This window comes from Carassius auratus, chromosome 21, assembly GCF_003368295.1.
Source record: "Carassius auratus strain Wakin chromosome 21, ASM336829v1, whole genome shotgun sequence".
In the NCBI taxonomy this organism is placed as follows: domain Eukaryota; kingdom Metazoa; phylum Chordata; class Actinopteri; order Cypriniformes; family Cyprinidae; genus Carassius; species Carassius auratus.
The window spans coordinates 23816780-23843852 of record NC_039263.1 but is presented as its reverse complement, the minus strand read 5'-3'; the positions used below and the strand labels follow the sequence as shown (position 1 = coordinate 23843852).

The 27073-nt window shown below is 35.8% G+C and overlaps 1 protein-coding gene across 1 annotated transcript; it reads left to right on the top strand.

Moving 5' to 3' along the window:
- The first annotated feature begins 16 nt into the window (after positions 1-16).
- LOC113039031 (collagen alpha-1(V) chain-like) lies at positions 17-6704 on the top strand. The gene is made up of 4 exons (XM_026196899.1): positions 17-60; positions 1542-1611; positions 3820-4053; positions 4170-6704. The coding sequence occupies exons 2-4, from the start codon at positions 1549-1551 to the stop codon at positions 4314-4316; spliced, it is 444 nt and encodes a 147-aa protein (XP_026052684.1). The 5' UTR covers positions 17-60; positions 1542-1548; the 3' UTR covers positions 4317-6704.
- The last annotated feature ends 20369 nt before the right edge of the window (positions 6705-27073 follow it).

Below are 27073 nucleotides of genomic sequence, written 5' to 3'. Positions count from 1 at the left end.
TACTGTAACTTCACAGCAGGTGGAGAGAGCTGCATCTTCCCTGATAAAAAGAGTGAAGGGGTAAGAAATGCTCTCCTGAACAGAACACTTTGGGACGGCTTCCCACAAGTCCACATCAAGAGTAAAACAGCTTAGATGTCAGAATCACTAAGCAGCAGCACCACTTTAAAAAGCATCACTTATCAAATTAAGACAAACACACACTAGATTTATCTCACAGTTAGCAGTCCACAGATTCCTGAAAATCCTCCAGAGAGGACCAGAGGTACAGTCTGTTCAATATGTCACACTCTTAAGGTCACATCTGATTTAGATGTTTTTTGCATTGGAAACCTATGGAAGTCATACTCTGCACATCACAATGAATGACATATTGAACCACCTGTACTTTTTTTCACATCAACCTGAATAAGGTCTATACCAGCTATTCAACTGTTCAAAACACTATTCCTGAATTTATAACGAGGGTTCTTGTATCCTAGTCTTTAATGATAATTGTGTATTAGATTCTGCACACAAGTGTGACGAGTTATTTGGTTTAATGAGTCTCAGAAGCATCACTGATGGAGGATCACTCAGTGGGTGTGAAGGTGACTCTCAGCACTAATTCAGTTCTTCCACAGGTTCACTCTTCACACCAGCAGATGCAGACTACAACAAGAAGAAAAGAAAAACAACAACACTCTTTTAGGCTTATTCTCTCCTCGCACTAATATTTAACCAGAGCAAGCTTTAAAGTCAAATTAAATTCAGACACTCCAAAATGCGAAAAAAAAAAAAAAAAAACTGAAAATGTTTTTGTTGGTCAAAATTTGAGTTCTAGGATTTTTCTTTTATTATTCATGATGGAAACAAAATCTGTATCATTACTGAAATATTGAATTGCTATCATATAATTATTTTTTTACAGGCATTTTTAAAACAACTTTTTAGGTTTTCAAGTGGCACTTTTGAAGTTTTGCATAAAAATTAATTATGTTAAAATGATACTATTCATTTAATATCAATTTTGTAACCTTTTTTAGACATATGTAGTTAGATGTAGTTTTGCTCAGCAACAAAAAAAAAAAAAACTAAGATTGAATATTATTATTTTATTTAATTATAATTAGAATTTGTTTGTGGTTATTAAACGGTACTAATAGTTGTTGTAAAGCTTTCATTGTAGGGTATTTAATGCGTTCATTTACGTTGATGTCCAATTGTATGTACAAGGCTGATTCAAACATTGGTGCAAACTGTCTGCTAGAACAGGTCTTATTGTGAAAGCCTCTGCCTTCGCGAAGAGATTTGACAACTATCACGTGCCAAATACAGATCCAAAATAAGTCCCACATGGCAACCTGTAAACTTCGCGTTCTGTCTGTCTGCCAGTATTGGACTCTTAGCTGACTCTCTCTGCTCCCTTTTCAAGGGCCAGAGTTCACCTCTTGGGTGAAGGAGACTCCAGGGTCGTGGTTTCAGTGAATACAAACGTTGGTAAACTGGGTAAGAGTGACTCCTCTTTCTTGTCCTCCTGAAATTGGTCTTCTATTTTACAGAGCAAAAATGGCTCGCTGGCCCAAAGACAGTCCAGGCACATGGTATAGTCGCTACAAGAGAGGGTCCATGGTAAGTAGGAATGCATGAGAGAACGGGCCTGTACCGAGGGTCCACGGATCCTCAGTGTTTCTGGAGAATCGGTCTCTTGGCAGCCCGTGCTTATGCATGCTTCTCGGATCCCTTCGTGGATGAGCATGGTCATCATCAGAACGGCGGAAAAAGTGTGTTTGCTCAGACTTATGGGGTCATCTGAAGACTGTGGGTGGAGACGTCAGGTCTGACTGATGGAATCCAACCCGTCTTCTGTTGCTGTAAGCTTGAGGAAATCACCTTGAAGTGACTTGAGTCCACTAACACTGATTGCCGCTCTGCTCCAAACGCTAGTGAGATGCAAAAAGGTGTTAAGAGTAACCTTATTTATAAAGGAAAAAGGCAGTACAAGAAGTCCTTGTGTCATGCTTCATGACTATTTTGATTATATTTATTATAATTATATTTATTATATAAATTCTGGCTAATGAAGTTAACCAAATCAGTCACTATGAAGCAGTGTTAGGTATACTATTGATATACTATTATAGTTTTTGGTCATATTTACATTTTTTATATAAAATATTAAGATATTATTTTATTGTTTTCACTTTATACTTAAAATATGTTATGAAAACTCAAACTACTAAAACTTTCAAATTAGTTTTTATAAATTTTATGTTTTAGATTTATTTATTTTAGTACATCAAGGTACCTCGATGAAAATGAGAAATGTTGGCAACTTGCTGTAGTAAGTTTTCATACATATAGATTTAGTTAACTGTAATAAATTGAACATAAGCTGCGTTAGAAGAGAGACAGTAGACATTCACCGGTGTTTGGAACAGAGCCAGATCTTGTGTCCATGGCAGATCTCAGTCACTGAGCTTTGGGTTCAGTCTCTCTTGACATTCAGCTGTGATCATGAGGTAATGTGGTATTGGGCAGGTGTTTATGGTGGGTTGCATGCATGCATGCATTCAAAGTCAATGCATATGACTGTGTGAGAAGACCTCCTAATCGTAAGTATATAATAATGTGTGTGTGTGCGTGCATGGAGCATGCGCTCGCTCTCTCAGTCAGTCGCATATGTGTGTGTTTTGTGGATCAGAGGAGATGGAGTTTTCTTCTAAACATGGGTTGGTATATTCAAGAATGAAAACAAAACATTTGCATATTTCCGTAATGCAAATGTTGCATCACACCACAAGGGGAGAATTTGCATATAAAGCAGTACAACTCATTTGAATATATTAGTGATGTTTTTCAGTGGAGTCGGTAACAAAATGAGTTTATCTTCTATGTTTGAATGTGAAAATGAAATTTGGTGTTTAATACATGCAGAGCGGATCTGTACTGGGAAAAGAGTTTCCTGCTCTTTCCTGACTGATGAAACATAAGTGCTTAGACATGATAGACAGATCAATGTTTTAACCACATCAACTTGTATGAGGTGATTTTTCTTTTTCTTTTCTTTTCTTTTTTTAAAGATGCATTTATTTGATCAGTAATGACAGTAATGACATTAATAATGTTACATAAAGATTTATTACGCATATAATAAATGTTGTTGTGTTTAACTTAATACTAAACATGATCACGGTTTCGACTAAATATGAAGCAGCACAACATTGAAAATAATGTTTCTTGAGCAATGAATCCTATTAGAATAATTTCTGAAGGATCATGTGACACTGAAAACTGGAGCAATGATGCTGAAAATGCACTTTTGATCACAGAAATAAATAACATTTAAAAATATAATCAAATAGAAAATCACTAATATTTAACAATATTGCTGTTTTTACTGTATTTTTGATAAATAAATGCAAAATGCAAACTTTTGAACAGTACCATATATACATAATTGTTATAGCTGTATTTAATCAAAAGATTGACAATGGTTTCTGACAAATAATTGACAACTAATTTCACTGCAAAAACAAAAAAAATTTAAACAAAATAAGCTTACTTGAGAAGAATATAAGAAGTTCAAGTCTTGCTTTGAAATAATAAATCTAATTTCCTTAAGTCTTAGGCCTTTTTATTTTTATTATTATTTTCTATCACTTCACCTGAAATTATTTTCTTTTTGCCACTGTAGAGTTTTGAACCCAAATGTAAAACAATAGTGATCATAAAGTAGTGTAGGATTGGAGAGGTGTGATGTGTAGTTTTCAGCAGAACCTCTAGGGGCGTTTGTCCAGCAGTTATCTTGACCACAATGCCGTCTGATTGTCTGCGCAGCTCTCATACGCGGATGCGGAGGGCAATCCGATCGGAGTGGTCCAGATGACGTTCCTCCGTTTACTCAGTGCCACGGCTCGGCAGAACCTGACATACAACTGTTACCAGTCGGTGGCTTGGCACGACCAGGAACAGGACTCTTACGATAAAGCCATCCGCTTCCTGGGTTCCAACGATGAGGAGATGTCTTACGATAACAACCCGTACATCAGAGCCGCCGTCGACGGATGCGCGGTAAGAATTCAGAACTGCATACTAATTACTATTTCCACCATAAAAATACATCGTAATATGCAGTTCTGAACTCTCACAAACGATGTTCTTAACTCTTCCTTTCTTTCCTCTCGCAGTTGAAAAAGGGTTACGAAAAGACTATTCTTGAGATCAACACACCGAAAGTGGAGCAGGTGCCATTTGTTGACGTCATGTTCAACGATTTCGGCGGAACGACGCAGAAGTTCGGCTTTGAGGTCGGACCGGCCTGCTTCATCGGCTAAGACTGCTCAGCGAGCAAACGCGAACAAAACATATTCATTTTCTCCGAATACAAAACACACAAAAGAAATAGGACGACTTATTTGTAAAGTTTTGTGTTTCCAAACAAACCCGATAGATACCAAAGTAAGGATAAAAGAAATTTGAAAAAAGAATGGATTTCCAAACAATGGCTTCTTATAACAGAGCACCCTTTTTAACCTCGGTGTACCTTCTTCATCACATGCAAGTTTTGAAACTGGATGAGGTCATCACTCATGTCTCTCCAAGCCCCGCCCACTTTACGCTCATCCAACTCTTCGCCCCTCCCACAGGCTGTATAGACCGATTAGATCCATCCTTTTATTTCACCTCCTGTTCTTGCACCTCCAGTTTGGCCTTTCTCATATGAGAAATATTTTCCGTTGGTTTGTTTGCTTGGGTTTTATGTTGTTCCTCTTTCTACTTCTAAACTTTGTTTTTTGTGCATACTTGTCTTCCATTCCCTGGAATGGTGATTATATATATAAATATATATAAATAATTTTTTTCTATGTTTGTAAGTACTTTCTGTATATTTTTTTCAGGAGAAGTGTTTTTTTTTTTTTTTTTGGTTCTGGCTTCAAAACATGCATGTGAACCCATTGAGCGAATAGGACAGAGGTGCTAGTTATTGGGAAAAAAAAAAAACGCTTTTTAAAAAAATAAAATATCCCCCCAAATAAGAGCCTGAGGAATTTTCCAGTGAATCTGAAGAAGAGAAAATAAAGGAAATGATTAAAAAAGCAACTGCAACAGCAACCAAATGTTTTATTCCAGTTGTGAACAGCGTCTTTTTGTAATTTAAACAACAAAATGATAATAAAAGTAAGAAACAGCCGTAATGTGAGCATTAATTTGCTACCTGTCGTGTTGAAGTGGCTTCCGTGGGTCTGTGAGATCGCGACCCGCATGAATGAGGATGACGTTCATGAATCGGTGCTTCCCTGTATCAGAAGAGCACACCATCACACTGAGGAAACACAATATCGGTAAACTAGGTGCTATCTCCTTCTGTCTGTGGTGCTAAAAATATATACCTTTTTTCCTGTACTTGTTTGTTGTAATTGAAAATGGCTCTGCGGTGATGCCCAAGCGGTTCCACGTCTTCAGTCCTAGCTTTACTTCCCGAGGTGGGGAAGTATTTTTATGCATGCCGTTAAATCATATTCATTTACTGATGAGAACATGTTTTTCTTCTGTTATCATTCCTCACCACGTTTGACAAATTCCAGATTGTCATATGGAGATCATTTATAGTCCTCTAAAGGCTTTAGCTCACACTTAACATTACAACGTTCGGATCACAGTCAATTCACACGATCTGAAATGGTTAAACGGAGCACAATTACTGTTAATTCTGTTGTGATTGAGGTATCACGTCTAACATGGACCCTGTAATGTAAAGTGTTCTCTACTCGAACTAACAGAAGCGATGGAAATGAAGCATTTAAAACAGCTCTAGAGAATTAGCTTGGGACCTTTCCATTAGATCTTTTTCAAGGGTTCTGTGAATATTTTAACCAAAACGCTTAGAGGAATGAATAGTTAACTCGACTCCTTCCAAAGAGATTTCTCTTAATTTAAGAGACTTGAAGACCAAGAATCAGATTGTCTTGTGTGATTATTCAAGTGTGTTGTACATTACAAAATTTCACAAGCATATATTCTTTCACCTGCCAGGATTTGTTGTCATTGGCTAGAGCCATCTTGATATTCATCTATCACACCTTTTGCCACTAGACATTTTCCCGCACTCTTTTATTCTGCTTTTTGACCACTAGACCTGCTACTGCAAAATCTTGCTCTAAGTTTTGATTAAACATGACTTGAACTGTTTCTTTTAAGAGGATTCAACATGGAATATGCGGTTTTGACACAATTTTAACAGTACGAAACAAATTGCAACCGATTCTTCTGTAAATTCCAAAACCAGCAGTAATGCTGCCAATAAAGTTTATTCTGTTTTATTATTTTTATTTTTTTGTCTTTGTAATGTTTGTTTGTTTGTGCGGTCGTGTCAAACCTGTGTACGAGAAGATAGAAGAGATATTGGTTTTGTGTCAATAAATTCAGGTTTACTGTGTCCTCCCACCCTTGTATGTCTTTTAAGCATTAAAACTGAAGCATTAAAACTTTCCTGTATGCATGAAAATGTTAAGCTTTCTCTTCATGTGTCTTCCCACAGCCACGTTTCTCTTTTTTTTATCAGCCGTATGAGACATCCTCTCAGTGCTCCGATGAAAACAGGCCTGTCCTTCATTGTGAAATGGAGAGAGAGCGATGTTTGTTGTAACTCTCTACCAAAGCCCATGTTCCTTTGTAGTATATTTATTGTATTATTTAAAAATAATAAATGTTAATTGATACCAGTAGTGTTCTTGATATCTGATAAATATATATTTGATATCAGATATACATCTTTATATCTGATAACTGTTATCACTGTGATACATTATGTAGAGTTGCAGAAGAGGAGACGCATTGGCATGTGAGATACTCAAGTGAAATGAATTTTTAAGGCTATCACTGGTTATCTGGAACAAAGACTGAAAATGCTTTTCTTAACATATGACGTATGCGTATGCATATTTAAACAAACCTAAAGTGACTTACTTGGAGCTGGAATGACCCTTGTATGATATCATTTTGGTGAGTATTTTGATATTTGAACAAACCTGATGATCATGTTCTGCAGCATGACTTGAGATGTTCCAGTGAGGATCTTCTGCTTCAACGGGACAACAACATCTGACCGCTTGTACAAAGAAACTTGATTAGTAACATGATAAAACATAATCTTCTCAGATATCTTGGACACCACCATTGAAGAAAAATTCAAGGATGTAAAAAATAAAAATGGAGTTTTGACAAACAGATCATGGATCAAGTCTTGATTTGTTTTTAGTACAGCTGCATCTAAATATATTAATTCAGGTTAATTTGAACATTTTCCCCAATCCTCTCCAATTAAAAATGTACCTGAATTGACCGAAAAAATTTTTTTTTTCAGAAATATGTCTTTTTAAGTTTTAAAATGGCACAACCCTAAAATTGCACTTTGGAATCTGGACAATGAAAGAGCTTAAAACATATTTTTATATCTATATTTTAACTATATCGTTATAAAATGAGCATTATGCAAGCATGTCCAAACATTTGACTGGTAGTACAGCTTGTCCAACCAATGTAAAACTTGCTCTAACTTCAGTCCATGTCTGAAAAAAAAAAAAAGAAAAAAGATTTATACAGTTTTTTTATTTTTTCCTCTTATTTGCCCAATATTAAATATAAATCGAATCAAGATCTTTGTCTACAACTGAAGGCAGTAAAGTGCACACAGACAGCTGTAATAACCCAGTCTTTTTCTCAAGAGCCCCGTGTCACTGGCCTAGATCCATCTCAAACAGCCCCGGGTGCAGGACGGGTCGCTGGAGCAGGGAATATTAACATATCCGGCACATCAGCCCACCTCAGCTGTGAGAGACACACAGCTCACTACTTAAGGATCCAAGCAGTTTAACACAGTAAAGAAGACAACTTCATCTAATTCCTGTTATTGCTGACAAATCTGGTTCATTTAGTTTTGTCTTTAATGAAAATACCCAAGGTGTTATTGTTTGGTAATAAAATTCATACTCTATACTAATTACACCAACAAAACCAGCCCAGAACTAACATATTCTACACCCAAATCAGTGGATTTGTTCAAATAAGTATGCGTGTTATTAGCCTGTTATTTTAAACTTAGCATATGTGTGACGTTATTTGTGTACAAATGTGATTATAAATAACTTTAGGGTTTGGGTTTTATGTTATTTTTGGTTAAAACAAAGCCTTAGCTTCCAAATTGCCTCAATTTGATCAATATGTATCATTTTGCTGTCTTTAATGTGGCGAGATACAGCGCTCTGTGTTCCTTACTTATCATCTTTCGCCTCTTCACTAGTAAATATTGCATGAGATAAAAATAAATTAACATAAGCGAGTATGTTCAAATGCACAACACAACTTACCGAAATGTATAATCTTGTGTAATCGCCAAAACGCGTGTTTCAACTCTGGAAAGACTTACAACAACTTGTAAACAACATGTCACGTGACGTTACTTTTACCTCAGGAGGACACTTATCTCGTCAGTTCCCCAGAATATCTCTCTCTCTCTCTCTCTCTCTCTCTCTCTCTCTCTCTCTCTCTCTCTCTCTCTCTATATATATATATATAGGGGAGAGCAGGGGCGAAAGTACCATTTTTCAGAAAAACTTCATTTTAAAAGGTCTAACAATTCCAGGTGGTATTTTGTAGAAATGTAGAAATACTTCAGTATAATTTCACTTTGAACATAAGTTGCACATTGTTACTTTCGACCCCATCGGTTGGGACGAAAGTAACACACAGGTGGGTCAAAAGTAACACAACAATATCAGCTAGATTTTTTTCTGTTGGTCTTATTTTTCTTAAGCATACCTGATTGTGACCTTGTTAATAAATAACTGCAAACATATTTTGTCCTTTATCTTTGCAAAAAAATTATGAAATTACATTTTCATATTTTCATTTTAAATTTAAGTTTAAGGTTCATCAGATGTCTTAAAACTTGACTGTATTTTTTCATTGTAAATTTCAATGTATTTTTATATAATAATAATAAAATTCTACAGAATGCACAATATAACAATTTAATCACATTAGCATAATAATAACTCTAAACATAATGTAACAGTAGGCCTATTTATGTATCCATCCAGTTGTTTTTATGCATGAATTAAAAATGTGCATTAAAACATCTGGAAACACTGCAAATTCACAGGGGGAGGTGTAAAGGCTGAGATACGGCTAAAACCTAAATATAAATGTGTTGTAGCAGCTGCCCAGAGAGAGATGTTCCTCTATGTCCATAAACACCCTCTCAAACACATCTGGATAAAACCAGACCTCTGTCTGTCTTTCTGACCCTCACTCAGACATGTTTTTTTGTTATAATATGACATTAACATTTGTAAGAAATGATGCAAGACACAGAAATTCACAATATAGCTTGCACTGGAACAAAATAAATACTTTTTGTGACTGTAGCGGGACAAAAGTAACAACTGTTACTTTCGTCCCGACAGGAACTCCTGACATTTAAACTCGATTTAATTTTATATAAAAAAAATATTTTAAATGCAAACTTTAGGATGTGTTAAAGCACTAAATAACCTGTAGATTGATCATTACTTCGACACATGAAACAAGAAAAACAACAATGACCGCTTCAACAATTTACTTTTTGTACTCGAAAACAGTTTTACGGACCTAACTTCCGGAAACGATGAGGAAATCACGAGATATTTCTCAGCTCCGTCAAGGATTGCATGCAAATGCAGAAAGAGGCTCGGAGAAAATCGCTTTGTTACTTTCGTCCCGTGTTACTTTCGCCCCGGTTCTCCCCTATATATCTCAAAACTGGATTAAAATAGACAAAGCAGTTTTTTAAACAGTGGAAAGATTATATATATATATATATATATATATATATATATATATATATATATATATATATATATATATATATATATATATATATATATATATATATATATATATATATAAGGCATTTTACACAAAACTGGACTGAAACTGACTTAACACTGAAAGACGTGAAGAAAATAACTCTTAAACGACGTCACATGACAAATTTTACCTCAGGAAAGTCACTCAACGTCCCAAATCTCAACATTTTTTTTTAGTTAAGGTATTTTACACAAATGTAAGGCATTTTACACAAAATAGATTGAAATACAAGATAATTACTGGTGGAAAACTTAATAACAATAAACATGCAAAGTAATGGGGTCATTCAAAAACTGCTTTTTGATGTTTATTGTCGAATACAGTTTCCTGTATTACATGATAGTAAAAAAAAAAAAAAAAACTGTAGCCTATGCAGTATACAATAAACAGTATGCCAGTTTGTTCTGAACATTCAGCTACTGAAATACTGTGTTCTTGAGGTTGATAGACGGCCAGTTATCTAAGCAGCAGAGAGGACGTCATGAAGGACAGCTACAGAAATAAAGGTTCCTATCATTTATGTACAGTATGAATGAAAGAATAAAGCTGTAACGGCAAACATGGCCTTTAGGAGTGTTTGAAATGAAGGCGCACTGCGAGGACACTGGGGTGCGATCACTCTCTCTGAGAGACAGGAAAGCTTTGAAATGGAAAGTGCACCTTTGACGATATTACAGACAGAAGTATCTGTGGAAGTGAACTGAAGGAATGTGCTCCACATTAACAGAAGCCAGAGAACATTTCTCTTTCACAGCCCGTGGAAGGAGGGATGAACTCACAGAAGAGAGAGATGCAGGGGGAGAGACGCGTCTGATGTGTAAATTCATCAGTCTCTGTGTGATCTTCATCTCTGGAGACTCAGGGACTCATTTACAATCAAACCACACACCAATAATCTCATCTATCTATCAAGAAAAAGTCCATCGAAAATATTGATATAATAGTAAAGTAAAATACAGTCTCTATGTTAGAAGACACCTTGAATTTCCTCTTTTCTGCTTTCTTCTGTATTTTTATTGTACATAATGTAATAAACTGCCATTTACTTGGCAAAATAACAAATTCTTTAGTCATTTCATGGATATGTTCATTATTCAAGTACATTATTTTTAGCAACCTGGCTGGTGGGGATTTTTATTTACCAGTTTAAGTTAAACCAGCTCTCAGACACACACACATACACACACACATACACACATACACTTCCACTGTCATATACGCACATGCTCTCGTCTCATTATTTCACACAGAATCACACTCTTCCTCTCCCTGAAGTATAGAATGGAAAAGTAATTGAACAAATCAGGAGTCTGATGGACCGAAAATCCTGATGCTGCATTTCTGAACTTTCAAAGTCTGTGAAGGCAGGAAACATCGAGAGATGAAGAGGGATGTGATCTCACTGGGAGAGATACGTCCGCTGTCCGGAGGATCAAGCCACATTTAAGGATCCTAACACGACATCCCGATGAGCCCTGGAGCAAGAACAAAAAGATGAATTATTACCGAAGCAGAACCTGCCGTTAATGACAGGTGAATGAAAGGGTGCATTTGGCCCCACTTTGATCAATCTGTTTTTTAATTATTCATCTGCAGATGAGGTGTCATCTCCTCTTCCTTTTCCTGTTCTTGTCATGTCGTACAACAAATGTTCCTCACGGAGTGAAAGATCACTTGATGAAAACCGAAGGCTCTTTGTGTCAAGGAGAAATTGCATCATCAGAAGATGAGAGACGAATGGAAGTTTGTCTCGATCACAGGCCTGAAACAAGGCAATAAACAGCCGAACAATCCTGAATTAACCCGACGAGGCAGGACAAGGGGTTTGAGTGAGTGCTGACAAGTCAAAGAATCTGGTCAAAGCCATATATACATAAGCTAGCATTCAAATGCTTTTTCTTGTTTTTTTTTTTTACTGCATGCATTGATCAAAACTGACAGTAAAGCTGTCATGACATATGCATATTGTTATTTATTCTATTTAACTGTTTCCATAAAAATATTAAGCAACTCAACTGTTTTCAACATTACAACATAATAGTTAATGCTTCTTGAGCATAAAATCGTCAAAGTAGATAGATTTCTGAAGGATCACGTGACACTGAAAACTGTAACATTCTTTTTTTTACTATTTGTATCACATTGTCAGTAACTTTTCTGCAAGTAACATCGATTAGCCAGTAGGTGGAAATGAAAGACTGTCTTTATGAGCCATGAGTCCTACGGCCCATTTATTCAACCGATTCATTTAAAACACTAATTCATTCAGGAATGAAACAAGTGAATGCCTTTACGAGCGAGTCATTAAATCACTCACTCAACCCATTCATTCAAAAACATTTATTCAGTAATGAAACAAGTGGCTACCTCTATGAGTGAGTCATTAAATGATTCACTCAGCTGTTTTGTTCGAAACACTAACTCATTCAGAAAGGAAACTAGTGACTGCCTTAATGATTGAGACATTCAATCATTCATTCAACCGATTGGTTCAAAAACTTGTTGAGGAACGCAACAAGAGACTGTACTCATAAGTTGCTGAATTGTTCATTTAATAGATTCATTCAAAACAAGAGACTGTCATTATGACTGAATTGTTCAGTCATTCATTCATTCAAAAGCAATTAATCATATAGAAAAAAAAACTATTACTGTGTGTTGCAACAGTTCAGAAACCGGCAAGTAACTGGAAATATTACATTGGAAAAATACTAAAAAAATGATCTTCTTCTGTATTGAACTGTTGTATAAAAGCAAAATCACACAAACAACTTGTCTCGGTGTCCTTCAACTTCTCAGAAACAGCCCAAGCTCTTGTTACTGACGTTTCGAATTAACAGAAAAAAATATTTTACACTTTTGTTACATTACAAAATATATGAGACTAATAAAAAAAATTGTTGGGCTACTCATTTGTAAATTCTATTCGCAAATTCACGCAACTGATTAATCATTAACCGACTATTCAATAACAAAACAAACTAGTCAAAGCTACACACTCTTCCTCTCTCTCTCTCTCTCTCTCTCTCTCTCTCTCTCTCTCTGATTGTTTGCTCTGAGAAGAGCAGCCGGAGGATTAGAAGACGTTTAATCGCAGCAAACAGCCCACCTGATCCTCAGCACACACAGATGGTGATGCTGACCATGTTTTCCACTTCAGCACGAGAGAGTGAATGAGGACAGAAAGAGGATGCAGCAGCAGATAGATGGATTAAATGGATCTTTATAGCAGCTGAGCTCCTGAAATGAGACACACTAGCTTTACCACAGAGAAGGAAAGAGAGGACAGTGAAAATAGAGAGATGCATGTACCGCGAGGTTAACAAACTCTCACCTCAGTGTCATTAATGTTGTTGATTAACAAAATGACATATTGCAGAGTGTGTTCACTGAATGTTTTAATGAGCTTTTAACAGTCCTGTCAAGTCAGGTTTAGTCATCCTCCAACTTTTACGTTTATTTTCTCATATCTTCTGTTGGATACAAGAAGAAGAAAAAAATCCTGCACTTGTTTTTTTTGTCAAAAACTCTAGAGCTCTACCTTACAAATGAAGACACAAGACAAGAGACCTAAAAAAATCATGGCATGTCAAAATCAAAATCAGACGTGAATCAAGAAACAAGCAAACTGAGGACAGATGGGAAACAATGGAATGCAAAACAAAACAGTCCAAAACCATTACGAGAGGCTGGATTTGAAATCAATTATATGATATGCTAGTCACAATTTAATAATTAAATATAAATAAATTTTTTACTGAGAAATAAATTAAGAATTTATTACAGTTGCAATTTTTTGTATATTAAATATTTCCTTTATGTTAATGAATATTTATTTATATTAAAATTAAATTAAAAAATGAAACATTTTTAAATAAAATTCTTTAATACTTTTAAAAGAAATATCTTATACTCATCAAAGCTGCGTTTATTTGATAAAAAAAACAGCAATATTGTAAAATATAATTACAATTTAAAATAATATTGTTCTATTTTAATATACCTTAAAAATAATTTATTCCTGTGATCAAAGCTGAATTTTCAGCATCATTACTACAGCCTTCAGTGCTATGTGATGTAATGGATTATTCATTTAAATATATAAAATATTGAAGTACATTACCCATCCCTGAAATATATTATATATACATCTAATGCTTAAACTAGAATTAAATCAGAATTCTCCTCTCATACAGGTTGTGTAAGCTAATATCCCTCCAGGATAAGCTCTTATGATATCTGGTATCTCTCCATCTCTTTCTCTATTTTTATCATTTTTTTGTCAGGAATACTTTTCTCTTTTTTTCCCGTTAAACTGACTGTGATTGTGGGCGGGTGGATGAGTGTGCCATCACCCTCTACTGACAGGTTTAAACTTAAACCTCTATACTAATGAGCACGACACACACACACACACACACACACACACGGAGAGAGAGAATCCTGACAGTCATGATCAACACTCCACAGTGTTTCCCTTCCAATCACACCATTCCACCCGCACTCCTCCAAAAGCGATCCCTCCATCACCTTATCAACACAATCTCAGCGCCTCTCTATCCGTCAGATACATTTCTTACCTTCAGAGTGTCGTTCTCTCAGTCATTTCTCAAGTTTTCTTTGTGCCTCTTCGTTCTCTTTGTCACTCCTCCCTGTTTTATCAGTCATATGAGCCTGTGAAAAGATGAGAAAGATGCTGTTGAAAATAGTCTACAGAAAAGTTTAAAAGCAAAACAGTCTTGCCCGTGGCGCTTTTCTCCGTCTTTCAGTCTTTGTTTTCCGTTTTTTTAGAAAGCGACGTGTGGTACAAACATCATATGTGATGTGATGATATACAGCAGCTGTTTCTGGTTTGTATTCGGATGCAAAAGATCAGAGATACAGTTCAGAGATCATACGGAAGATGAGAGGGAGTTCACATGTATTTGCTCCGTCACGTAATATGTTCTAACACTCCTCAATCTAGACTTTCAACCTTGAAAACCTTTCTTTTCAACCTTTTTTTATATATAGCATAAACAAATAGAACAGTGGAGGAAATTCTAGGTCTAATTCGAATAATTATTTTGAGTTATTTGCCAATAACATTTCCAAATATACATACATGCACCATGTCTAATAGCCTATGTGAAAAATTGAAAATGTTTTGTGACCTGTCACATTCAGGTAATTGCATGAATCATGTAAATTATATTATATTTTCAATTCAAAACAGCCATATTAGAGAAAAATGTCGATTAGTTTGCTTCTATAATTAAAGAGTTTTTAATATTAAATGATTTGCTACTTCCATCTTCTCTTTCAACATTAAAAGCGACGCTTCACACTGGAATTATGGCAAAACATGCTTTTTGGTAGTGTTTTTAATGGTGTTGCCAATATTTCCCTTAATACACATACAGAAGCCTTGAAAAATGTGCCTGAACTCCACACGGCGGACTAAAAGAAATCCTGTTTCTTATTTAAACAACAGGGAGAAGGAACAGCGGAATAATTCAGTTAAAATGGTTCATTCCCGTCTGCTGCGATTCCTCAGCTGGTGTTCAGAGTTCAGGGTGACAGCTCTGAGACGGGACTCATTAGAGAGGGTCTGTGTGTGCGTGTGTGTGTGTGTGTGTAGGTGGCTGTGCTCACCAGCTGTTCTCAAACTGGCCTCATTAGAGTGTTTGTGTTCAATGCTGTTCATGTTTGGTCAAAAACATTAGAATAATTTCAAACGGTCGCAGGTTCACTATGAGCTCTTAAGGGCAGCTGTGAGTGTGTGTGTGTGTGTTTGTGTGTGTGATAGTGTCGTGTTTATGTGTTAACGGAGGTGAATCCCGATGGAATCCAGAGGAAACACTCACTCCCTCATCCAGCAGCATCTGAATGATAATAATCTGTCGCAGAGAGATTTGAATCCAGGTCAAATATACATAAACCCTTCAAACATGGAACACTGAAACATTCAGAGGAACTTGAAATTCATATGTTTTTCAGTTGCTATAGTATGGACAAATTCATCTAAAGTCGGGATCACCTGATAATGATATCGTTTGACCAATACCAGTTGATTGTAAGTGTTGTATGACCCATACTGTATGTATATTCTTAATAATTGTTTTGATAATTAGACTACAAAAATGAAACCATTGTATTCATTATTATGATTACTATATTATAATTGTTATATATTTGTTGTTATATAATAAATAAATTTGGGGTATAATAAATATTCCATATTCATGTAGAGAGTGTATTTTAGAGAATATGAACATAAATAATAACAACAATAATAATAATAATAATTAGAATATCCATAATGTATGCTTTATTCAAATATTGATGAATATTTTCCAAAAACAAATATTCCTTTATTATTATTAACAATAATAATAGTAATAATGATCATTATAATAAATATAATACTAATAATGCAATTATGACTATTGTTATAATCTAATAATATTTAATCATTATTAACATTCATGGATGTTCACATCCTACAAATTAAAATATTCTCTCTAAATTAATAAAGGATCTAGTTTGAATAAATAATAATGATGATGATGATGATAATAATGCTATTATGGCTTTCTTGTTGTAATCTAATATTTAAATCAATATTCAAAATGCTCAAAATGTCCATATTCTCCAGATTTAAAACATTCTTTCTAAATTAATCTGGCATAGCCTTTGAAGCAGTAGAAACTTTCAGAAATTAGTAAAATATCCAATATTTGATTTCGCAATAGTAGTATTAGCAGCTGTATCAGATACTTCAGTGTTAATGAAAGAACTTAACTCTTAGTTCATGCTGAATGCAACTGGTTAGGGATATGAGGTTGAGTGTGTGTGTGTGTGTGTGTGTGTGTCTCGCTCCACAGGTGTAATATGTCCTGTGCTGTATTGATCAGTTTCCTTCCAGACTGAATGAATGAATGAACCCATATCGATCTCAGCCATTACTCAATCAGTGTGTTGTTGTGAGTGTGTGTGTGTGTGTGTGTGTGTGTGTATGTTTCTGACTGTCCAAAACAAATCAATATAAAGCAGGATGAATGCGTCATGGCTAAGAGATTAACTGTCTCACACTTCATTTGACACACAACACACTCCTTTAGCTCCGATGAGAATATAAACCAACATGGACATTTACAACCTCACCGCAACTCATTAGACACATCTCTTAAACAAGGGGATTTTTTACAGCAATAATCGTGAAATATATTTAATGCTACCATGAACAAATAAAATAACTTATGAAATGACATGAGTCATATCACCTCGTGATGGCCGTCATGTTGAAGCCCGTGCATTGGCCTACTGTAATAAACATACAGTAAGAATACAGCCATTCTTACAGTAGATATATTTTTATACCATTCTTCATTAAAATTGCCATTTTTCTCATCTTAGACATCATGGATGAATATTTTCACACAGCTTGTCACATTCTGGGATTTCATATCTAAACATAAACCCAAAATCATAGCATTTGATCATTTATTACTAATTTGGGACAGCTTTTGTGCTTATGATGCTCAGTTGTCTAGTTAGGGAGCTCATAGGGACTAGAACAGAAAGAGTTTATCACGGTTTTTCTTTGTATTTGTCCCACAGTTAATGAGAGAGAGATCGAGGTCCACATAAACAGTCATTGATTGAGAGTTTTGAATGTTTTATTTCCTTGAGCAGGCCTGTTTTTCACTGCGGCTCACATGACTTATTCATGGAGACAGAAAACAAAAGACATTCGGGTCCCCAAAGAAAAAGAGAAAATCTTTACAAAATCACTATCACCAATAAGAGCGCAGAACACACACGCACACACACACACACAGTCTGCTGGGTTTATATTGTCCTGTCATTTCAGTTCAGGTTTTTAATGCCTCTTTTCTCTGTCTGAGTCTTTGTTTATTGCACATACTGACAATAAAACACAGAGAATTTAATTTCCAGTATATTCCCAGGGGAATGAAAGGCAGAACTGTGTGTGTGTGTGTGTGTGTGTAAGTGGTGGAATGGGGTCGAGTGTGAACCATCACCGCATCTGTCCGATGTGTTGCCCATGGCAACAGCTGAAGAAATCGTAGTAATTGAAAGCGCCGCAGACGCGAACACAGCGAACACATTCACACACAGACTTCGACAAACCATTTGCTCATTTTGCTCAACATCCATTATTGAACACACACGCATTCCCGCTGCAAGACAAAACTGGAACACACACGTCATTAATCAACAAAGACTGCTACAGTGCAAGTGAGAGAGCTGCTTGTTTCACATGTGGCCCTAAAATCACTCAGATCTCAAGGAAAATAGTGAAGAATATTCGGTCCCACTTTATATTAGGTGGCCTTAAGTACTATGTACTTACATAAAAAATAAGTACAATGTACTTATTGTGTTCATATTGTATTGTAAAACACTTTTTCTGCTATTGAGGTGGGATGGGGTAAGGTTAGGGAGAGGGTTGGAGGTATGGGTAAGTTTAAGGGTGGGTTAAGGTGTAAAGTATGGGTCAACAGTGTAATTATAAATGTAATTACAGAAATTAAATACAGATGTAATTACATGTAGTTTTTTATTTTTATTTAAGTACAATGTAAAAACGTGTGTACACAATAAGTACATTGTACTAAATTATTAATTAAAATGTAAGTACATAGTAGTTAAGGCCACTTAATATAAAGTGGGTCTGAATATTCTGTATGAAAAGAGGATTGTGTCTCACGGAACGAAGAGTATTAAGTAGGGATAAATGGAGAAAAGTAAAGCACGCTTCATTTTTATGACAACAGTGCTAAAAACCAGAAGAGAATGATACTGTAGCATTTTTAAGCCATGTGTTTCTTCAGAAACTGCAAGCCGAGGTTGTAAAAAAGGTCTGTGTTTAACATTGTTTTAACATACTCGTACAAACCTTCATTTTGAGGTAGCTATATGATCTTAAAAGCATAAGATAGAACCACAAAAACAGTCTGATTTATCTATCTATCTATCTATCTATCTATCTATCTATCTATCTGTATCTATCACATATTTTAATTTATTTATACATCAATTACATTGTATAATATATTATATTATTTGATTAAAAATTTTTTTTAAATCTTGCTCCTTTATAGAAGCGAGAACTTGAGCTACAGCAGTAGAAAAAGAGATGGGAAGAGAATCAGATCATCCAAAAATGAAACTGATGTTATTATTTCTCACCATCATGTCGTTCCACACGCGCATGACTTTCATTCTTCTGTGGAACATTTTCATTTCCATTTCTGGATGGACTGTCCCTTTAATTACATTTTCTTGCACTTACACAAATCTTTCTGTATTTTTAGATTTTCATTAACAGGTTATTTAATGTTCATGCAGCTGTTTCCTCACTGGGACTTTGGCTGCTTTCCACAAGGTGTGTTATTTTAGGTTTCACTCTTGTTTGGGAACATTTGGTCCCCAGAATACAAAAGCTGACCTACACACACATACAGCGTGCAGCAGTGTTTCGTCCTCATATCACTCGGCTCTCTGTACCTGAGAATCCCTTCGGACTCGTTCTGACATCTCAACATGGAGACCCGTTCACACAGACCCTTTCCGGCCCAGACGCTGAACAATCTGGCAACCTGTCCGCGAGGCTCTGTGAGGGTGTAATTAAGAGACGAGTGAAGACGGATCCCAAGCCCCCTGAGCACAGAGAGTGTCTTTACTCTCTACCATCAAACACCAACACATGCTCCCCTTAAACCAAACCAGCGTAAAGCCTGAGGGTGTTTACAATCTGTCCAAAAAGAATTAATTCAGCCACAAATTTAAATAAAGACGTGTCACAGCAGGTTTATCATTTTCCATGCTCATTCAAATCCCAACAATGGCTTTTAAATGTTACAGCTGAAGACTTCCAGTTAGTTTGGTATTCTCCATGCACAAAAATCTACTTGGTTTGAAAGTGAAATTATTATTATTCTTTTTTTGTCATCCCAGTGTCCATCCACATTTATTAATCTATAAAAGAGCAGCGTTAACATTCTCTATCCTTGACAAAAATGCGGACACGGCCATTTACAGTTTGAATGTGCAAGACTTCCACTCATTATGCTGCTCAATCATGCAAACTGGTGTTTCTTATCATAATATTTTAATGTATTGTCTTAATCATAAGCACACTGGATTGCAGCACAACTAGTTTTAAAGTTAACTACCTATACCTATAGTGGCTAATGATTTAGATCTAGAAAATGGCGTAGCCTACTTTGGCAGAATAAGGTGATGGATAACATCTTTTGTGTTGCACAGAGGAAAGTAAGTCTTATGGGTTTGGAATAACATGAAGGAGAGTGAAATTAGGCCATAATTTTCATTTTTGGCTTAAGTATTCCATTAAGGTTTCCTCATCTTTTACAGTCGTGTTTTATTTCTTCCTGATCTCATTCTCTCTCCATAACTGGGAAGCCATCAGTGACCTACATACACCCCGGGCATCAATACTGCATGTAGAAGAGTGTATCTCTCACACACACACACACACACACACACACACACACACACACACACACACACACACACAAAGAGTTCTCTGGTTTTATATGGATCCAGCCCAGAGGAACAGTTTATTGCACTTTTAGCTCATGAGACTTAATTAAGTTTCATCAACTTTGACTCTTAAAATCCTTCAGGAGGAAAAAACGGGCACATTTACGTCCGCAGCTGTCATTAAGTTATGTGTAAAGAGCTATAGAATAAATATGGAGCAGCTCAGATCACTTGGAGAATGTCATTAAATGCTTAATATGCAATCAAATATGGAAATCAGGATAAACATCTGAGAATCAGACTCCTCATTTGGTCTTCCTATGCTCCCCATTTAATCTCTAATGCAGTCCAGGAGAGCCGGTTGAGATATTAAAGCTCTCATTCTGATTTTCCCTCCTGTAAGAGATTGAAGTGTGCATTTTCATCTAGAAACTAATCACATACTCGTCTTTCCCAGCTCCTCCCTTCCACTCGTTCTGTGTAAAAGAGACGCGGTCGCACTCAATCTTCAATCCATGCATGCTGGAGATCTCCAATTAGTTTCTTTAATGACTATTGAACACCAACATCAAGTAAATTACCGGCGAGGCATTTCTAATCTGTGCCCGAGGGCAATCCCAGCCTCTGTCCAACACCAATGAACAATGGTAAAGGTGCGCTAGAGTTCAGAGCCATGCAGAACAACCAGAACATTACAGCATTCACGGCTTTAAACGAGTGTGGAGACTCTCCATAGCAAAGAAATGAAGAAAATGTGAGCAACTTTTACAAGACATGTCATGATGTTAGAGGCTAATTAGCTGTGGTTCAGTGTGAGACAGAAAAAAAGCAATCATTGGTTTTTGTTCATGTTCTTAAGACATTTCGCGTAATCATTTAAACCGAAGTTACATTTTGGAAAGTTTCACATATAGTGCAGACATGGGTTTGTTGATTTGCTCGCCTCTGATTATGAGTGTGATCCTGCCGCAGATAAACACGTGCTCATCATGATGTTTGTTTGCGATTCACCAATAAAACTGAACTGTTGTTTCGAACTTTTTAATGACTGGACATTAAGAAAACATTAGCGAAAGAGTTGCGAAACACAATATCTTAAAATAACACTCAACAAGCACCAAATGCAAGTAAAAATGGACTTTGGTGAGCAAATAAAATGGAGTTACTGGACGGATGAAAAATTTACCGTCAGCAGTAAAGCAGCAAACCAAGCGTTTTTCTTTTTCATTGCCATAACCACAGAGCACCATGTGCTGACACATTTGTGGCGCCAAAACAGAAATATAAGCAAGTAAACTGGGATGAGACTGGATATTCTTGTGTCTGAGAAACTCACTAGTGACTGCGGGAGACATGATGACCTGTGCTGTTTGTTGCAAATATGCAAGCTCAATAAAAACAAAATCATTTCTTTGTCTGAAACAATATATTCTTAAAATATTACACTGATTTATTGTAACGCAACAAAATGTAAAACATTGGGAATGTTAAGATTTGAGTTTAAAGTCTATTATGCTTACAAAGGCTGCATTTATTTGACAAAAAATACTGTGATATTGTGACATTATTATAATTCAAAATAACTGTTTTCTGTTTGAATATAGAGTAAAAGGAAATTTATTTCTGTGATGCACAGCTGAATTTTCAGCATCATTACTCTTCAGTGTCACAAGATCCTTCAGAAATCATTTTAATATACTGATTTGCTGCTCAAGAAACATTTTTATTATTATTAATAGTGAAAACAGTTCCGCTTATATTTTTAGAAATTATATTACATTATAAATGTCAATTGAATGCATTAATAAATAATTCAAAGTAGGCTTCACATGTGGTTTCCATTTGGAAAGGAAGAAAGAAAAGGAAACTGAAAAGATAATGAATATGGAATGGAGGAAACTGGTGGAAAGAGTAACGGTGAAAGATGGGGAGGAAAAATTGGGAGATGGGAACAGCTAAAAATAGAGCGAGAAAAAAGGAACAGAGTGCGGTGAATGTAGGCCAAAGATTGACAAGTGGAAACGAGAAAGACAAAGAAGATTCCAAATTCCAGAACATAAATCCAGATTCTAGATCTCATCCTAAACTCACGATAACATTGCTTTGGCATTTTCACCTGACGCAATAGGCTTGTAGTGTTGAGAAACACAGATGCATCATTTCTCACCGATGTCTCGGCCTGCATCCGTCGAGTTTGACGAGAGAAAGTTGGGCAAAAAATAGATATGGAACATTCTGGATCATTACGAATATGCATGAGGGCCACATGACATCAGGACGTGGGTGTCGGCATACAGCCGTCAGTGACTGGCCCTTTTTCATCCATAAATAACGGATCTCTCTGACTGCGTGTGTGTACATCTGAGTGTTTTCCCAGCACTGTCAAGGTTCACATTACAGGGATCCTGACAAGGTGAACGGCCTCATTAAGATCTCGTCAGATGTGTTAAACTCCCCCAAGCCTCTTCTAATCAGCAAGGTCGAGTGCACTACGCTTAGACTGTTTAATGCCTGCTAATGATTGACAGCTCTGGAGGCCAATCATGAGCAGGAACATCAACATGAAGCGCACGAGCTCCAGCGGTGTATGCTGTAATATTATCATCTGCTAAATCATAAATACAACTAGATTCTGGTGGAAATGTGGGTGGTGTTTGTCAACGCAAAAACTTGCCGCCACAGTGAGTGTTGTGGATGAGTCAAAAGAGTGGGCCTCAAACTTCCTGTGACATCCTGGGGAAAATCTGAAGAAAAGTCTTACCAGAAATTCTAGGAAGGTTCATAAAAGAGCAAAATGTTCTGTAATATTTCTTATTTAATGAATAAAAAGACTTCAGGCTTTATCTGTGATGATTTAAGACAAGTTTGGCGTTAACTAAGAATTCTAATTCCAATCTTAAGAAAAAGAATTCATCAGTGTATGAATGAGATCGTATGAATTCACCATAACAGAAAAAAAGCTGTCATTCATGTCTGTAGCAGGATTAGTTATGCACCAAAGTTTAGGATTGGTGGTTTGTTCAAATAACTAACCGTAGATGAGCGATAGCAAAGGTGATGCTTGCGCTGGGAGTCAGGAGGAGCCTGTACGAAACCATTCCAATGATCAACACTCTCTGACAGGCTGAGAATCCCTAAAGCTCAGCATAAATCTTTCCGAAGTTCAAAGCAAACCAACTTTTAGTTGAGTTATTATCCACACCTCCGTGTTTCACTGGTTTGGACAAGAATATCAGGTCTCGCAAAGAAGCGTAAATGTCAGAGCGCTGCCCGTCTGTCGGCCGGAGGACACTTAATCACACGGTAAGGCTGAGAATTACACAAGAATGGATTGAGCCACCAAATCACACATCATCTCCACACCTGCCTTTCCTGTTGCATGATGGGTAGCAATATATATCCCCACCACTTTATCCCATAGCTGATTTTGTGATACCCAGTGCTGGGAAACTACTTTAAAACTGTAGTTTGTATGTATGTAGCCAAGAATGGTGTCCCATACTCTGAACTAATGGGCCTAATGGATTGTATATAACTGAACTGAAAACAATGTTGAACAGCAGGGTTTAACATGAAAAGACACAAAGACACTTCTGTGTAGAATCAGCAAATTATTTCTTTTTGAACTGGTTAGTTTACATATAGTCTAAACATCTGATCCAACATAACAAATATAAAATAACTTTCCAGTAATACAAATGCCATAGAGAGGACTTTTTGGAAGATGCAATGAATTATTTATTAAAAAAAAAAATTAAAAAGAAATGTATATTAATAATTCATTATTAAAGGTGTGTGCAAAAATGCTATTTTGGGAGAAGGGATTACGTTTATTATTTAAAAAATGACTAACTAGCTTTAATATTATTGATTAGTATTAGTATTTTTGATTAATAATTAATAATAGTTTATTGAAAATAATGAATTAAACTGTGTGCTATGAAAACCAGAGGACATTTTAGAAGGAATTTAAATAATATAATATTATTAATTCATATTTACAATGAGTTATTATCAGAATTAGTAATTAGAAAACTAATATTAATAATGAATCATTAGAATTAATCATTCGCTTTAATAATTATGATTGATTAATAATAATTATTAATGCAGTGTGCTACGAACGCCAGTCATGTGACATTTAAATTAAAAAAAATAATAATCTAAATAATCAGTATCAATTAAATGTGTTCATAATTGATAATTAGTGATTATTATTTTAGTAAAAAAGCATTTTTAAGAAAAATTATTATTATTATTATTATATTAATTGCTAATTAGCAGTGTGCTGATTTTAGTAGTGAGATGTTTTAGAATGCATTTAATTATTCAAGATTAAATAAAATAAAAAATTATAATTAATAATTAGATTAAATAATTAATAATAGTTGTTAAATGTGTTGTTTCTGTACATTAAAAACATTTGCTATTATTAAAACAGTCAAGCTACTGAAAAATGTAAAGTCAGTAGCATTGCAGCTTTTATCTGTTTTTTCCTCAAACCCAGTCAGTCTGGTCTGAACTCTGCTGCTGGTATCTGCACAGCCTTCTGGATCTAATCAGGCCTGGCCTTTGTTTGTTATACAGATTTTGCCCTGTGTGTGGATGTTTGTATATTGACCTCCATATTGATCTGTTAATTGTGAGTGATAAGCTCTGGGATAAGTGTGTGTGTGTGTGTGTGTGTGTGTGTGTGTGTGTGTGTGTGTGTGTGCGTTCTTGTTTTTGTGACATATCAGGACACAACTTTGTATAATGACATGGGTATGACACAGGTATTACAAGGAGAGGGTGACTTATGAGACATAACCCATGTTCGAATTTTTCAAAACGCTTATAAATCATACAGAATTAGTTTTTTTGAGAAAGTAAAAATGCACAAAGTTTCCTGTGAAGGTTAGGGTTAGGGGTAGGGTTGGTGAAGGGCGATATAATATACAGTTTGTACAGTATAAAAACCATTACGCCTATGGGATGTCCCCATTTTTCACAAAAACAAACATGTGTGTGTCTGTGTGTGTGTGCGCGCGCTAGATGAGTGCTGAGATTAGCTTTAATAGGCAGGACTGATCTTCTCTAAAAGGTCAGGACTCAAAACACTGCTCACACTTGATGCAATTAATCACTTTTTCCGTTCTCTTCCACGAGCGAGGGAACATTTGTCCTCTCACACAATGATTCTTCTGTTCCTCATTCTGTCCAGTTCTTCCGAAACCGATTTTTTTCCCCTGTTGCAGCCCATTTAAAATGCAGATGTTAACACTAACTAGGTCACCCCATCTCATGATGTCTGTCAAACCATAATTAGAGATATTTTTAAATCTGAGGAAGTAAATTAAGCCCCTGACAGACAGCGCTGAATCCGTAACGGATCTCTATAGGGAAATGCTTCTCACTTGTACAGAAACGTTTGATCTCTAGCACTGATGTAACCACATCAGAATAGAGAGGGACCAAATATAATCATTTAAAGTGATAGATCACCCAAAAAATTTAATTCTGTTATCATTTATTAATCCTCATGTCATTCCAAACCAGTATGACTTTCATTCCTCTTTGGAACACACAATAAAAAAAGGAATATGTTGAAATCAGTTTTGTTCATTCATGAAATGAAAGTCAGTGGAATCCAGTATTGTTTTGGACTTTCACTGACTTTCACTGCTTGGACAAAAACAGCTGAAGCTTTCTTTAAAATGCCCTCCTTCGTGTTCCACAGAAGAAGGAAGTCAGTACAGATTTGGAGCATTTCTAAATGCATATCGGGTCTTGCATCATCCCTGATCTCTAGATGAACACCTCTGCTTTTCCCTCAATGCCTCAGACTCACAGACCTCTCAGATTATATTATTCTGTATTTTCAACCAGATTCATGCCAAAAAATAATAAATAAAAAAAATCCTATTGATCCCAATGATTTCTGAAGGATCATGTGACACTGAAGTAATGATGCTGAAAATCCACCTTTCATCAAAGGAATAAATTACATTTTAAAATATATTGAGATAGAAAAAGTTATTTGAAACTGAAATAATATTTTACAATATTACTGTTTTACTGATTTTTTGATCAAATAAATGGAGCCTTGGAGGGGAGAAGGGATTTTAAAAAACATTTAAAAAAATTATCTTCCCAACCCTTTTAAATGGTAGCACAAATATCAGAAATATTAAGATCATGTTTAAAATCTATAGACTAGAAGCAGGTCATATGTCAGTTATTAGGTTAAAACTGACTTTGGGGCCCAAAAGTACACATTTTGTGCAAGGAAGCTCACAATAAACAACACTGACTGTCATGTCAACAGCTAAATCTACGGTGGCAGCCCTTGTGAACTCTAATGCAGAGGCATCCTATAAAAATCATGCACAATTAGACAAGCTTGCCTATGAAAACAGCAAACACCATGTAAGCTCAAGATTTTGAAGCAGATTTCCTCTCTTTTTGCCTCTGGCTAAACAGAAAATTAATGTTCAGACCTCTTTGAGAAGCAGCAGAGTGACACAGTTTGTGGGTGGCTATGTTTGTCTTTATCTGTGCGACCAATTCAGGATGGCATCAAAACACCCAAGTTACATAATGTCTGGCGGCTACAGTCCAAGCAAATCACAGAGAGTCTGAATAAGAATGAGAGAGAGGAGCAGAAAGCCTATAAACACTATGTGAAACA

Excerpts from the sequence above, each read along its gene's own strand:
- LOC113039031 (XM_026196899.1), top strand. The coding sequence starts at position 1,549 with ATGGCTCGCTGGCCCAAAGACAGTCCAGGCACATGGTATAGTCGCTAC. Across the intron at positions 1,612-3,819 it reads GCTACAAGAGAGGGTCCATG|CTCTCATACGCGGATGCGGA; the intron begins GTAAGTAGGAAT and ends TTGTCTGCGCAG. Across the intron at positions 4,054-4,169 it reads CCGCCGTCGACGGATGCGCG|TTGAAAAAGGGTTACGAAAA; the intron begins GTAAGAATTCAG and ends TTCCTCTCGCAG.